The sequence below is a fragment of the Ictidomys tridecemlineatus genome, unplaced genomic scaffold (genome assembly GCF_052094955.1).
Source record: "Ictidomys tridecemlineatus isolate mIctTri1 unplaced genomic scaffold, mIctTri1.hap1 Scaffold_48, whole genome shotgun sequence".
Classification (NCBI taxonomy): Eukaryota; Metazoa; Chordata; class Mammalia; order Rodentia; family Sciuridae; genus Ictidomys; species Ictidomys tridecemlineatus.
This window is the reverse complement of record NW_027523119.1, coordinates 494,186-511,018: the sequence shown is the minus strand read 5'-3', so window position 1 is coordinate 511,018 and position 16,833 is coordinate 494,186. Positions and strand designations below refer to the sequence as shown.

At 34.6% G+C, this 16,833-nt stretch overlaps 1 protein-coding gene and 1 non-coding gene across 2 annotated transcripts in view; one reads left to right on the top strand and one right to left on the bottom strand.

Moving 5' to 3' along the window:
* LOC144373752 (transport and Golgi organization protein 1 homolog) overlaps positions 1-16,833 on the top strand; it is a 77,247-nt gene that overhangs the window by 44,066 nt on the left and 16,348 nt on the right. The window contains exons 7-8 of the mRNA XM_078036764.1: positions 14,184-14,312; positions 16,581-16,602. Of these exons, the coding sequence (XP_077892890.1) occupies positions 14,184-14,312; positions 16,581-16,602 (151 nt within the window). The remainder of the gene's footprint in view (positions 1-14,183; positions 14,313-16,580; positions 16,603-16,833) is intronic.
* On the bottom strand, positions 1,124-1,230 carry LOC144373777 (U6 spliceosomal RNA). Its single transcript, XR_013433327.1, has one exon. It is a non-coding gene; the product is annotated as a U6 spliceosomal RNA (small nuclear RNA).

The following is a 16,833-nucleotide window of genomic DNA, read 5'->3' as shown; positions in this document are numbered from 1 at the left end:
GATGTGTTTGGGAGATGTGCACCAATCAGATTCATTGATCAATGGAATCTTAGCAGAATCTTAGTGTTAGAAGAAACCTTGGAAGGCTGTTAGTCTAGTTTCTCACTCATTGCTGTTATTTTCTTTACTGTGGCCCTGACGAATAGTTATGAGGCCTGTACACCAGTATTTCCTAGCATGAGTCACTCTCTTACAAGGCTATATGTTCTTCTGTTGTCTAGTTCATCCTTGTATTGACTCCAAATTTTCCTCCACATGATTTCCTCTATAAAATTGAATTCTTTTCTACATAGAAATCCTTTAAATATTTGAAGTTATATCTTAATTTAAAAATTATTTTTAGTATTTTTATCATGGAAACTTTCAAATAAGAGCAGAGAGAATAGTAGGGGACTATAGGTAACCATAACATACTGTATATTTTAGAATACTAGAAAAAAAGATTTTGAAAGTTTTACCATAAAGAAATGATGTTTGAGGAGGTAGATATATTTAACTGATTTAAACGTTACATAGTGTATACATGCATCAAAATGTTATGTTACCTACTTCAATAATTATAATGTTTGTTTCTATGTACTAGTTAAAAAATAAATTTAATTAGAAAAGCTTTAAAGAAAAGCATAGAGAATAGTATAATGAACCCACGGGCCATCACACAACTTAACAGTAATTCCTTGATAGCCAATATCAGTGAGTTTTTTAAATTTGTTCTAATTGGTTATACATGATAGCAGAATGCATTTCAATTCATTGTATATAAATGGAACAAAACTTTTCCTAGTTGTACACAACACGTGTAGTCCTACATGTACCTCGGGTAATGTGGTTCATCTCATTCCACCATCTTTCCTATCCCTCTGCCCCCTCACCTGTCCTACCTCCCCTTTGCCCAAAGTTCCTCCATTCTTTCCATGCCCCTTACCACCCACCTCACCCCCATTATGGGTCAGCATCCACTTTCAGAGAGAACATACAGCTTTTGGTTTTGGGGATTGGCTTACTTCCCTTAACCTGATATTCCCATTCACCCGCAGATGCCATAATTTTTTTCTCTTTTAATGCTATAAGTAATATTCCATTTCATATATGTACCATTCATCTGCTGAAGGGTTGGTTCCACAAAACTATGGAATACTTCACAAATGTGGGTGTCATCCTTGCTCGGGGACTATGCTGATTTTTTCTGTATTGTTCCAATTTTAGTATATGTGCTGCCAAAGCAAGCACACTCTGAGTTTTAACAAATGTAGATACCCATGTAAAAACTACCATAATAAAGATATAGAACAGTGTTTTTTTCACTAGAAAAGGGGTTTCCTTGGAATCCTTCCCAGTGAGTGCCTTCACCACCTGTTCCAGGCAACCATTGATAACTTTTTTTTTAAACTATAGATTCATTTTTCCTACAGTACTGTTTCATATATATGCCACTATAAGTGGACTCATATCTAGGAGTGCAATTGCCTCCTATGTTTAATGTATGTTTTTGTCTTATGTGATACTGTCAAGCCATGCTAAAAAATGACCACAATCATTTTATACTTCCACCAGCAATTTAGGAGACTTCCACTTGACTTCATCTTCACTAGCACTTGGGCCATTCTAGTGGGTATGTCTTTGTGAGTTTATTTCCTGATAATTAATGATATTGAGTGAACTTTTTTTTTCTTTTGAGATAGGGTCTCACTAACTTCCTTAGGCCCTTGATAAGTTGCCAGCCTCACACTTGGGATCTTCATGCCTCAACCTGGGATTGATTGCTGGGATTACAGATATGTGCCATGATGCCAGGATCAAATACTTCTTCATGAGCTGTTGACCATACTGTTTTTGTACGTCAACTCTCTCTGGCTAGCTGGAATCCAGACTTCTCCCAGCTCAGTGCCAACTGTGGGATTGGTTAGCTTATAGTTGTTCTTGGCCCTCACAGGTACTGCTTAGAATGTAACCCCAAACTGAAGACCACCTCCATGCAGATTTCTGGAACTCTTTTTCTTTGTGGCTCCCATGTTTCTGGTAGTTTTCTCTACATATTTTTGGCTGCTTAATCTCCTGGAACTCTGGTCTCTCTCTCCTCAGTGAGACTGTTGTGCCCCATTTGTGTTCCCCTTTTCAAACTGAGGTCTAGAGGGTGCTCTTAGGGGTGACAGTTGCATGTTCCTTGTGGCTTTCTATCTGAAAAATAGCTCTTTAAAAATCTTTTTTGACTGGGCATGATGGCACATGCCTTAATCCTAGTGGCTCGGGAGGCTGAGACAGGAGGATCACGAGTTCAAAGCCAAAAGTGAGGTGCTAAGTAATTCAGTGAGACCCTGTCTCTAAATAAAATACAAAATAGGGCTGAGACTGGGGATGTGGCTCAGTGATCAAGTGCTCCTGAGTTCAATCCCTGGTACCAATATATATATATTCCAACTTTCTGGTTGCTTTCAGTGGGAGAACAAGTCTCATATAAGTTACTCTCTATTGATTTCTCCTTTTGTTGTAACTTTTTGCAATAATTGAAAAAAATATGTTTGTGGGACTTCTAGGATATATTGTAGTTTGGGTGAATAAATGACATCCCCCTGGTACAACAATTTAACCTGTTTTCTCTATTGCCTTTTTTTTTTGGTGGTGCTGGGGATTGAACCTCGGGCTCCATGCATTCTAGGCAAGTGCTGAGCTAACAACCTCAGTCTCTCTCTGTTGCTTTATATTTCTTGGAAATTAGTAGTCAGGTTTAGGTTCAATTCTGTTTCTTATGAAAATTTAATAGGAAATATTGCATTGACATCTGCATGTCCTCTCCTTTGATCTTGACTACTAGTCAACAGTGACCTTGGTGAGATTTGCTAATATATTACAGGTTGCAAAATAGCAATGGTCTGAATTGCTGGGATTTTTCTTTCTTCATTTAAAGGCTGGGATGCCTATACAAATAAAAAATTATGATTGATTATTCTTTCTTTTTTTTGGTACTGGGGATTAAACTCAGGGGCACTTGGCTAGTGAGCCATATCCTCAGCCCTATTTTGTATTTTATTTATATACAGGGTCTCACTGAGTTGCTTTAGCAATTCACTTTTGCTGAGGCTAACTTTGAACTTGCTATCTTCCCTCCTCAGCCTCCCAAGCTACTGGGATTGCAAGTGTGTGCCACAGCGCCTGGCTATGATTGATTATTCTTTACACAGATATTCGGTTTGTATAATTAAGGCAGGAGATAAACATTTGATTCCTTTTCTTCATTTAAACACTTTTCAGAATAGTAAGGTATTATTCTAGCATTATCAAATGATACCCAAAGGGGCTTTTGAAATCTTTTTAACTTTTATTTAAGAGTCAATATGATGTCATGCATTTAAAAATATTTGGTGTGTTTAATCCAGTTAGGAATAGTAATTGTTCTTATCTGATGCTCAATTTCTCCCCCTTTTGACTTGTAGAAGCCTCTTTATCTTGGCTCCTGGGACCCTTTGCCACCACCTAGTGGTCATTGTTACCTGTTTCCCTTGCTTTTGAACTATGAGATGTACCAAGTTCATCTTAAACATTCCCTGTCCAGACCTTGAAGGAACTATTTCTCTAAAAGAACTTTGGTTTCTTTCAATAGGAAATGATATTTAGAGGCTACATTCCAAGTACTAGGATTGCTTATTGCTCAAATTGACTGTCATTTGTAGGCCTTTTTAGTGAACAAAGCTCAGAAATATGTGGGGATTTTTCATCATGTCATTTAGATAATTCCCATGAAAATTCAGGATGCTAGAGAGATTTTACTTCACTTCATCTATCTTAGATTTGTGTTTTCTTTCTCTGATGTTGGAGTTCCAGTTTTCAATGACATCAATATAATTGTTTACAGTCTTGTGCCACTTAATGACATTTTGGTCATTAGTGCATAATAATGGAGCTAAAAAATTCTTGTCACCTAGTATTTTTAATCTTTTTTGTGTTTTGATATGTTTAGATATATAAACATTTACAATGTGACAATTGTCTACAGAATTCAGTATAATAATATCTTATAGGTTTTTATCCTCAAAGTGATGATATACCATATATGAATACCTATGTGTGGAAATGGCTATATTTTCTAGGTTTGTATAAGTATACTCAATGATGTTTACACACTGAAATTGCCTAAGATGTGTTTCTCAGAATTTATTCCCATTATTAAGCAACACACAACTATATTTATGTTGTTTAAAATACTTTCAGGAATGTATTCCTGAAATGAAATGAAATTCTCTTGTCTTTAAGCTATATCCCACTAAGGTATGTTTGAAATAATTCATTTCTGTGGTTTGTCACCAACATGATATCACAGGTTGTTTTATTTTTGCTTTCAATATTTAGGTATTAATTTTTAAAGATTTTTTTTGTTTATTTTACAATTATTTAAATATTTAGAAGAGCCAAAGTTAATTTGTGAAAATAAGTTGTTTCTGTTTTCTGGTACTGGTGATTGAACCCAGGGCTCCTATCCACTGAGCCACATACCTAGGCTCTTTATTTTTTATTTAGAGATAGTTCTCACTAAGTTGTGTAGGGACTTGCTAAGTTGCTGAGGCTAGCTTTGAACTTGTGATTCTCCTGCCTGATTTTGAAAGAACTCTAGCTTTTGTCCCAGTTCTGTCTACCCTGATGTTACTCTCTTTTATAGTTAACTTTTAAAATTTATTTCATTATGCATTCTGCTATTAAAAAAATAAGCAAATGAGAAAAGGGATATGTAGCTCAGTGGTAGAGCACTTGCCTACCATACATGAGGCCATGTGTTCTATCCCCAGCACCATAAAAAGAAAAAGAAAAGCAAATGATTTTTACATCTAGCTATGATAGCTTTATATAGGTACTGGCTTCACCTTCCCAACTGAAACAACTAAAATAAATATGAAAAAAACCCCACAAACATAAAATTTGAAGATCCAGTAACATTGAAGATCAAGCAACAAAGAATGATTCTGGAAACATAAAGAACAAATGCTATGAGCTCTTTAGTTGCCCCAGCTTTTACTATGTTAAGAGATTCCCAAGCCATGACAAAGAAGGGGAAGTCAGGCAGAACCAGAAGATACCATGAATTGAGAGATGGTGCTGAGATTCCAGGAAAACCAAAGTGACTAGAATTCACAGGGTGGAGTACCAAAAGAAGGTTGCTACATTGAGAGACAATTCTGGAAATCTGTGAAAGGCTCTCTGAGTGTTCAGCAGGGTATTGATCTGCACATAAGTGTGATGAAACTGCTTAGCAAGTCAGAGAAAGCATCTTAAGTGATTAGAAGGAACAGGTCCTAACACAGGGACCAGAATAGCACCTGGAAAAAACTATCTAAGGAAGTTGGGTAGAATAATCAGAAGGGTGTTACCTCGGACTGACTATTAAAATTTATGTCATACCTAACAAATATTCAGACCCAAGAGAATCAAATTGTTTCCAGTAATTTAATTGTATACGAAATATTAAGAATAGTAATTCGTAATGTATGGCATCGAATCAAAGCTTACCAGGCATGCAAAGAAGCAAGAAAAATACAATCCACAATGATGAGGAGAAGAATCATCCAATCAAAGCCAACTGAGAACTAGCGGAGATGTTAGAATGAGGTAATGGCATTTTTTAAAAAGTTATTACTACTATATTTCGTGTGTTAAAAAGGTAAAAAGAGATATAGAAGATATATTTTAAGAAAATCAGTCTTCTAGAGTTGAAAATATATGATAAACACAGTGGATGGGATTAATGCCAGAATAAGCATTGTGATGAAATTGTTAGTGAACCTGAGGACATAGCAGGAGAAGTACCCCAAATGAAACAGGGAAAATTTCTTCTGTTAAAGAAAAGTGAACCAGAGCATCAGTGAGCTGTGGGACAGTTTCAAGTTGAGCGATGAGAGGTATTCAGAAAAATATTTTAAGAAATGATGGCCAAAAATTTGTGAAAACTGTATATCTGCAGATCCAAGATATTAAATGGGACTAGAGTACAAAAAGCATGAATAAAGCTATATCAAGGTATATTATATCATAAATAAATTGCTCAAAACCAGTGATAAAGAGCAATCTTAGCAGTTAGAGAAGACATTTATGTAGAGAAGAACTAAGGATGACATCAGATTTCTTGTCAGAAATTAGGCATAAGAGAACATAGTGGAGTGACACCTTTAATATATTTGAAGAGTAATAATGTTGGCCGATAATATCATGCCCAGTGAAATATCTTTCTAAAATGAAGACTTGTACTGACATACAAGCTGAAAGAATTCACCTACACTTGCACCAAGACAGCAGATGGAAATAATGGAATAAAGGAGTAAAGAACACTGAAAATGGTGACTGTGTGCATAAATATTTAAAATAATTTTTCTTATTTGAACATTTTAAAAAGTCATTGACTGTTTAAAGACAAATATCAGTGTAGTATGGGACTTAGAAAACATGTAAAGTAAAATACATGACAACAGTATAAATCTCAGAAGGGTAGTAACTATTGTAACGTTCTTATTGAATATGTGAAGTAATATAGTATCATCTGAAGGTAGATTGTGACAAATTAAAGATGTATATTCTAAACCCTGAAGCACTAAGATTAGAAAACAGAGTTATAGTTTAATAAGCCAATAGAGGAATCACTAAAAATACCAATAGTGGTATTTCTGCAAAAGAAGACAGAAAGAAAAGAAAAAGAACAAAGAACAGAAGGAACAAATAGAAGATTATATTAAGCTTACACCTATGCACAGCAGTAATCCTATTAAGTGGAAAGTATCTAAATACATCAGTTAAAAACAGAGATTGTCATATTGCCTAAAGAAGCAAGACCCAAATAGATGTCTAAGGGAATAACACTGTAAATAGAAAGACAAAGAAGTCAAAACTAAAATGATTGAAAAAGGTATCTCATGTTAAACACTAGTCAAAGGAAATCTGGAGTAGCTACATTAAACCAAAAGAGGTTGTGGGGCAAAATATATCATCAGGACTAAAGAAAGTTATTTTCTAATGATAAACGAATCAGTCAAGATTATATAATAAACCTAAATGCTTGTACTTTTAATATTAGACCTTCAAAATACATGAAGTATCAAAATTGATAGAATTATGAGGAAAATGATGAATCCTATAGATTACATTTAGAGATTTCAATATCCTCTCCTCAGCAATTGGCAGAAAACGAAAAATAAAAGTAAGGTTGTATAAAGTGTGAATGACATAATCCATCCATTTGAAATTAATTGACATTTATAGAAAACCCCCAAGGAGCTTAGTGCACATGGGACATTTACCAAGATAAACTATATTCTGGATCTTAAAAAAATTATCAGTAAATATAAAAGTATTCAAAGTCAGGCAAAGCTTATTCTCTGAACACAATAAAATGAGAAATCAATAATGGAAAAATCTGGAAAATTCTCAAATATTTGAAAACTTAAGTGCCAGGCTGCTATCTGCTATCTATCTATAACTGTATCTATCTATCATATATATATATTTGGTATAAATGAACAACACAGTACATTTATTTTTATGTGGTGTTGGGGATCGAACCCAGTGCCTCACACATGTAAGGCAAGCACTTTACCAATGAGCTACAACCTTAGCCCCCACTGCTAAATAATTTTTGAGTCAAATAAATCAGAGAAGAAATTCATATTTTGAGTTGAATAAAACTGAAAACAACATATCCATTTGTGCAATGTCACTAAAGTGTTATTGGAAAATTTATAGCACTACCAGGCCCAAGATAGCTTTATTAAAAAATAAGTCTCTAATCATTGACTTAGTTCCTACTATGAGAAACTAGAAAAGGAAAAATAAGTTAATCTCCAAGTAAGCAAGAAAAAAAGATATAATAAAGACTATAAGTCAGTAAAATTTTAAAAAAAGGAAAATAAGAGAAAATCAATGAAACCCAAAGCTAGTTTTTTAAGATGAATAAAATTGATCAACATCTAGTGAGGGAAATAAAAGAGGAGACACGGGTTACCAATATTCGCAACCAGAGAAGGGATAGCACTACAGATTTCTCAGATACTAGACTGATAATGGGGATATTATGAACAGTTTATGTTAATTAACTTGACAATTTAGATGAAATGAAGAAATTCTATTTAAGCCACAAATTGCAAATGTTCACTCAAGAAAAACAGACAATTTCATAAACCTTGTTGACTATTAAAGAAATTGAAGGTATAGGTAAAAACTTTTCTAGAAAGAAAAAAATATAAGACGAAGATAGCTTTATTGGTGATCCAATTAAACCTGTAAGGAAGAAATGATACTAATTCCTAATAGTAGTAGTAATACTAAACCCTTGTAGAATATTAAAGCAAGGAAATATTTCTCCTATGAATCCAGTGTTATCACTACACCAAACCAAGACAAAGATATAATAAGAAAAGAAAACCACATACCTCTCATGGGATCTCCAATGAATCTGTACAGAAATTCTAAACAAAAATTTAAGTCAAATACAACAATATGTAAAAGGAAAATACATCATAGACAAAAACTAGACGGATGATGGGGATTTATGTCAAGAATCCAAAATTTATTTAACATTTGAAAATCAATGAAATTTACCACATTGATGTACCTAAAAGCACAATCTTTGTGTTTAGCTCGAGAGATACAAAACAAGCATTTAAAAAACATAGCAGAAGGGGGAAATGTTGGGGAGTAATATTGGCCAAATTATATTGTTATTTTGTGTGCATGTACAAGTAGGTGACAATAAATCGCATCGACATGTAAAAAAAATCAGCCCTGATTATTATTTAAAAAATTTTTTAGATGTTGATTGACTTTTATTTTATTCACTTATTTATATGCAGTGCTGAGATTTGAACCCATTGCCTCACACATGCTAGGCAAGTGCTCTACCACTGAGTATCAACCTCAGCCCCTCAGCATTGATTATTGATGTAGAAAAACAAACAACAAACTAGGAATAGAAGGGAGCTTAAAACATCCTCTGAAAAAATGCAGCTAACCTCATTCTTAATGGTTGATAATTGAATACTTTTCCCCAAGATTAGAAACCAAACAGAGATGTCTACTCTCATTACATCTATTCAGCATTGTACTGGGGTGCAGTAAGGAAATAGCTAGTATACTAAGACAAGAAAAAGAAATAAAATGCACTCAGATTGGAAAGGAAGAAATAAAATTCTCTTTCTTTTCAGATAACATGAATATATATAGATACAATCTGGTATGATCTAGAAAAAAGCTATTGTAAGGTTGACAGATAAAATTTACATTTAATAGCAATTATATTTTCTATATATTAACAATGAATAATTAGAAATTGAAATTTTAAAGATTTCCATGTACAATAGAATAAAAATATGAAGTATTTAAACATAAACATGGCAAAAACTAAAATGTATATATTAAAAACTATCAAATATTGCTGATAGAATTTAAAGAGAACCTAAATGGAGAGATATACCTAATTTATGAGTCAGAAGACTAAGGTGTCCATTCATCCCAGTTTAATCACCAGAGTCAACATTATTCCAATCAAAATCCCTGTAGAGTTTTGTAGAAAATGACAAGCTGATTGCAACAGACCTAGAATACGTGGCTTCAAGACTTAATCTAGGGCTGGGGATGTAGCTCAGTGGTAGAGGACTTGCCTAGCATATGCAAGGTCCTGTGTTCAATCCCTAGTACCATACGAAGAGGAAAAAAAATATTCTAAAGCTACAGTAATCAGGATTGCAGACAAAACATATTGAAACAGAGCCAAGAATTCAGAGATAGATACACAATATATATGGCAACAGTCATTGACAAAGATGGAAAGACAAGTAGAGAATGGAAAGTTTTTTCAGCAAATGGTACTGAAATTACTGCATATTTATATGCAAAATATTGATCCATGCCTTGCATTAGACACCTGAATTAACTCACAGACTTAAATATTAAACTCAAAACTACAAAACCTCTAGGAAAAAAAAAATAAGAGAAAAATTTTTGTTGAACTTAGGTTTGGCAAAGATTTCTTAAATTTGACAACAAAAGCATTAAAATGGATTTGACAATGTGGGATTCATCAAACTAAAACCTCTAATTCAAAATACACTTTGAAGTGAATGAAATAGACAAAACACAAGCTGGGAGGAAATTACTGTAAAGCATTTATCAAGACTTGCATCAAGGATATATGAAGAACTCTTAGAATGCATTAGAAAAAATATAGTCCTGTAAAATAACACTTCATCAAAGAAGATAAACAGATAGTAAATACATTAAAAAATGCTTGACACAATTATCAGGGAAATGCAATTTTGAAGCATAAGAGTTACCACTACACACTTATTAAATATCTAATATTAAAGACAATTGTGCTGAGTGGTTGGAGAAGAGATGGAGGAACTGGATGGGTACACAGCTGGTGGGGATATAAAGTGGTAGAATCACCTTCTAAAAAGGTAAACATACACCAGTCATATCCAACCATTCTTTTCCAAAGAAGAGATAAGTTATATAGCAATAGGAGGAATTTTATATCAGTGTTCTTGGCTATTTTATTTGTAAAAGCCCCATCTGGAAAAAAATACAAATGTCTATCAATAGATGATAGACAAATTGTGGTACGTACATGTAATGAAATGCTACTCAGCAATAAAAATAGATGATAGATAAACTGATGTAGATGAATCTCAAATTATGCTGAATAAGAGAAGCCATAGAAAATACAATATATTATCCCATACACATAAAACTTGAGGAATACAAAGCAATCTATTAAGATAAGACATTTTGCTGGAGGAATGGGAAAGTGGGGGGCAAGAAAGAAGGGTGACAAAGGGCAAAATTACCTAGAGAATGAGAATATTTTTGGAAGTAAAGGATGTGTATATTGATTATAATGGTGATTTCATAATTTCATGTTAAAATTCATCAAATTGCACACTTTAAATACATGTAATTTATTGCATGTCAGTTTTACCTCAAAGCTATAAAAAATAATATATTCATCTTTTTTCACTTTCTAAGATACAAATAGTATTCTATAAATATTTTTCTCTACTTCATTTTTAAAAAATGTATTCCGGAAACCAGCTCTTAGCAGTATTTAAAATTATTTTCTTTCTTCTTTGGTTTATTCAACAACTTTCATTGATGACGGTTGTTTCAGCCTTTTGTGACCATCTTGTATTGTTATAATTAATGCTTGAATAACATAGTTTTGTAAATACAAGTTTTAAACATTTGTTGTTGTATTCCCAGTATCTTTAGAAGTTAGGGCTGGTGGACTATAGCTCAGCAGTAGAGCACTTGCCCTAGATACCCTTCCCCAGCACTGAAAAAGTTAAAAAAAAAAGTGGGATTGTTGAGTTAATAGGTAAATATATAAGCAGTTTTGGGAGATGTTGCCAAATCTCATTCATAAGGGTTGTATCATTTTGTATACTTATTAGCAGTGTCTGATAATTTGTATTCCCCCACATTCTCTCACCTACTGAGTATGTTGTCAAACATTTGGATCTTGCCAATGCAAGTGAGAAATGGTGTCGTGGTGTGGTTTAATTTGTATTTTGTTCATTATGAGCTAAGCAGAGCATGTTTCTATATGTTATAGCTATTTGCATTTCTTTTCCTGAGATCTGTTTATTTCTTCAGCCCATTTTTGTATAGGTTTGCTGGCCATTTTATTTATAATGTTCTTTATATTTCAGGAACATGATTCTTTGGACAATAATATGTTGCAAATATTTTTTCTCAGTTTGTCATTGTCAAACTGCGTGTGTGTGTGTGTGTGTGTGTGTGTGTGTGTGTGTGTGTGTGTGTCTGTAGCAGGTTTAGATACAGCCAGGAAAGATTTTTTCAATGAGGCAGGTTTTGCCCACTCATAATACATAGAAAATTTCACTTAATATTTTCTAGTACTTCTTTATTTTCTATTTTTACATTCATGTTTCTTATCCATTTGTAGTTTATCTTTTGAATAAGTAGAGAAAAATCCAATTTTATAATTTTCCATGTGGTAACGCTACTTATTAGAAAGTCTATTTTCCCCAAACTAACTTTTATTGTACCCCAAATGTCCAGTTGGTTCTGTTTCTGGATTCTCTATTCTGTCCCACAATCTCTATGTATTCCTGGGCTTGGACGAGGGTACATGAATTAATTATATAGTCTGCCCTCCCTGTACCCTTCATTGCTCTTCTTTTTCAGTGCTTTCCTGCTTATTCTTGTTCTTTTGAATTGACTATATTCAACTTGACGACAGATTTTTAAAGATCCCCAGATGTTCATTTCCTCCCCAAGTTAAATGTCCCCAATTTCTTGAATTTTTAGCACGTGCCTTTCGGGCTATTCATGATTCTGTTCTTTTCCACAAGTCATGCAACCCTAAAATGTGGCATCCAGAAATGAAGCCACCGGCGTGGGGTGATAATGACATGATTCCTTAGGGTAAGGCTTTTTAAAAAGAGTGTCATCCACAATTGGAGAAAGTAACAGGACTAGAATGACCAGGGAAGGAAAGCCCAGTCCGAGCAGTAGTCTTTTAGAAGGGAGCAGGAGAAGCTTCTCCTCTTCTGTCTGCACTTTGGGGGCAGGTAGGTACCTGGTGTCTCAACACATTGACAAAAGGGTTTTGCTCTGGGAGGGGCTGGGAGGCCTGACTTTCTCCTTTTTCCTAGTCTCTGCCTATAATCCCCTTCTGCTAGTTTCCCTGGCTTCCTCCAGGGCCTTCTAAATCGCCGGTCCTCTCCCAGTTCCTGGGACAGGTGAGCCTCTTTCCTTCTGGAGTCCTTTCATTTGGACTCTTCCGCTTGGCTCTACCGGCGCTGTCCCCCGCCGGGCTCCGCAGTTGGTTCTTCCTGCTCCTCGCCACGCCCCTCAGCATCCTCTGTCTGCTCACTGCAGTCCACCCAGGGGCTTCCTCTGATGATGGGTTTTATGTGCCTTGGGCGGAAAGCGCCTGTGGTGGAGGAAGGCAAAGTTCACTCTCACTACCCGCCCCCTGCGCTGGGTCCTACTGAAGTAGGAAACGGTGAAAGAGAGGGTCCTGTGCTTTTCTGCAGGGAAGCGTCGCTTCCACTCAGCCGTCCCTACACCATGGACTCAGTACCTGCCACTGTGCCTTCTGTCACTGTTTCCCTGGGGGACCCAGAGCTCCTGGGACCCCTGTCGGGTGGCTGAGTTCTGGCGGAGTGGGTGCACTGACTGTCGTGGCGATGGAGAAATGGAGTGTGTCAGGCCCAAGGCAGGCAGGACGTGACTGTATGGTTAAGCGAGGCCGGTGAGAGTGTACTTGAGCTTTCCCCACTTGCACTTTTTTTTTGACGGAATAGAGGTGACAACCTCATGGTATGTTCTGAAATGCAGCCAACAATCCAAACAGCTAATGTTACTATGGGTCTTTTCCCTAAGGAGACTGCAGGGGAATTGGGCCCAAGTGACAGTTATCTCCTATTACGTGTAGAGGGCGGTGAAAACAGGGAAGAGTAGGCAGGTGTTTACTGCACTGCCTTTAAGCAACCATTTAAAATTAGGCTCTGAATTTTACAGAAGGATGTTAAATTCAGAGAAGTTTATCTAAGCCAGTTTTCAAGAGTTGTCTGAAATTACATGTCACGTATCTGTATATAAGAGTGGAATGGAAGTAAGATTTAAAATCTTATACATATATCGTTATTGTTTTTATTTGTTGCCATAAAATTAATTAGTTCTTTCATATATTTGTTTTGTCTTAAATGAATATTTTAAATTATAAAAACCAGGTTATCTAAGAGAAAAGAATGATCCAGAGGGATTCTAGCCAGGTGTTAAACAATGTGATGATATAGGGCCTGTTACAAACTGGAAATGTATGCTCAATTTAAAGTATTTAGATTCGGGCTGGGGTTGTGGTTCAGTAGAGCGCTTGCCTAGCATACGTGAGGCACTGGGTTCGATCCTCAGCACCATATAAAAACAAAACAATGTGTCCACCCTAAAACTAAAGATACATAAATAAATATTTTTAAAAAGTATTTAGATTCATTATACTTGAAAACACTGGAAGCGAACAAAAAATATGAGACTGCCAGTATCCTCTCTCTTGAAGAAGCTATTGGAAAATATTGAGGAGGTGGATTTCTGATGAGGAAGTTGGTTTAGAATTGCCATGATTCTTTGTGACTGTTTTGTTATAAATTTAAGGTTTCCCATTTCTTCTAATTTGTCTGTTTAAGCTGTTTACTACATTGCCTGATGATACTCAACCTGGGCCTGATTTTTATGGACTACCATGGAAGCCTGTAGTATTCACTGTTTTCTTTGGGATTGTATCCTTTGTCATTTTCTATTGGAGAACTGCTCTTGTGAGTAAATTAACTTACTTATACCTTAGCACATAAGCACAATGATTATTTTATATAGTCACTGCCCCCCCCTTTTTTTCTTTTTCAATTGCTAAAACACAAAATAGTGGTTTAAGTCAAACTAACATTATAAAATAATTTAATGTGGGTGCAGTTGGTAGAACTGGTAATTCTTACAGCCATCCTGACCAGTGGTTTCATATGTATCAGAAGTCTTAAAAGTGGGATAAAAGATGGGATAGGTTAGATAAATATCCTTTTGTGTAGCATATATGTCTAGTAATCTATCTTAAAGAAATAACTATGCTTTGAAGATTTTGGTAATGTTTTTCAATGGAACAGTGTATTAGATTGAAGACTTAGCACAACATAATTCATTTAGGGGTTATTGTATGCTCGATTAGTGGAATAGTAGGCAGATTTATTTATTTCAAAGCTTTGAGGTACAGAAAATGCTCACAATTAAATGTGAAGTGGGAAAAAAAAGCAGAAACTAAGATTTAAATGTTGATGAACTGTATGTTAATATAAACATACAAACAGGGGGAAATGCTGCAAAGAAATACAGTAAAATGAGAAAAAGGAGATGATATAATTTTTCCAGTCTTTTATATAAATTTTTCCCAGATTTTATGATTTGATCATATGTACAGAAAATCCCTTTTTATTTGGAAGTATAGATTATGTGTTGTCCAAAAATCCATTAAATGTTTTGTTCATTAAGGTTTTTTTTTTCCTGAGCAGAATTAGTCTATCTATGTGTATGTGTGTACATATATGTATGTGTGTGTGTGTGTGTGTGTATATATATGTGTATATATATACATATATATATATATATGCGCTTATACATACTTATGTTTGTACTGTAGGTCATTCTGTTTCATAGTTATTTAACATAATTGGAAGAAAATTATTTTAGGTAAATGGATTTTGCATATGAAAAGCCTAACAGTTAAAGAGGCCAAAAACATTGGATACAAATCTTTTCAAATCTGAGTGTTCTTTTTCTGATTTCTTAATTATTTCAGACATATCATTGTTAAGATAAGTTTCCTCTCCTTGTACAATTGAGTGTAAAATCTCTTAAAAAGTATTCCCTTCTTAAATAGAAGAATCGTTTGCCTGGATTCCTGTGAGGAATTTTCTAATCTCATTGAACTTTTTCTCAGCTAAAAGTAAAAAGGAAATAGAAGGATAAAGAGAAGGGAAAAACATGAAAACATCTTATATTTCTCTCTCTTGTTTCTTTCATTTCAAGAACCCTGGTACCTGTTTCTCTTTTCACTAGGTTATGTGGGATGTGGTTCCTAGCTTGTTGCTCCTCAGTTTCAGCATTTGACTTTAAAACTTTAGTCTCCCTACCTTAGATGACTGCTTTTATGCTACTTCCTATTTTCCTCTGTTGTCATTTAGAGTAAAAGGTTAGCAAGGCTATGACATTAAAGAAATGTTCATTTTTTTCTGTGTTGGAGTTTTCTGAATGCAATTTCCTGTTACGAAGATCCCCTGGATGATCCGTGGACACATCTGAATATCCCATCACCATTTATAACATTTGAAAGGACAAGTAATATGCTAAGTTACAAAGAAATTTAGTGATGTTTTAAAAAAAATTCTGCTTAGGTTTTATTATCAGGTAGTTTATTGCTGTTTTTTGGAAACGATTGTTTTTGTCCTTTCCAGAATATGTTAATTGTCATTTCTCTTATTGCTTGTGCATTTTCTTTAAGCAGTCTTTCCTTTCAGATTTCTTGCTATATATTTAGTGGTTTGCAGAAATAAGATGATGTAGCCTCTTAGTTTCTAAATTCAGCCAATAGCCAAATTTAAATTGGAGTTCTAAGATGTTTTCTGGTGAGTGAGAGTGGCATATCTTAGTACAAAGATTATGCATTTAATATTGTTTCCTCAGATTTCTTTTGAATAGTCATTGTTTCTAGACTTTATCCTGGTTATTTAGAATTGTCAAGTAAATGATTTTGAGTATACCCACACACACACACACACACACATACACACATCTTTGCTGTGAAATAAGGTACATATCTTAGTGTTTTTATGTCAGAGGCTATTTATGAAATATCACTACCAATTAAATTTAAAAGGCTTGTTAACCTTTACTTATTTTTAATCCTATAAATTATTATCCTGAACCAGAATGTTATTAAATTCTCACTTGGTTATGATTCTGACTGTTGTTTTAGGAATGCTGTTTCTATTGAGCAGATGTTTGACATCGAATTTAATCTTTTTTCTCTCTTCTAGGTAAAAGATAGAGTATATCAAGGTAAATTTTTAGGTTTCTTAAACTTGTAATAACCCTTTGTATTGGTGTTTGATGTGTGTTTTATGTATGTTAGAAGTAGATACAGTGACTTTTAATGTCTATTATCTTTTTTACCTCCTGAAAATTTTACTATTCCTAGGTTGCTAGCATGGATAATAGAGTAGATGATGATGGTTCCAACTCTGAGATAGGAGATAAAGAGGAGGAACAAATTGTGGATAGGGAGATGAT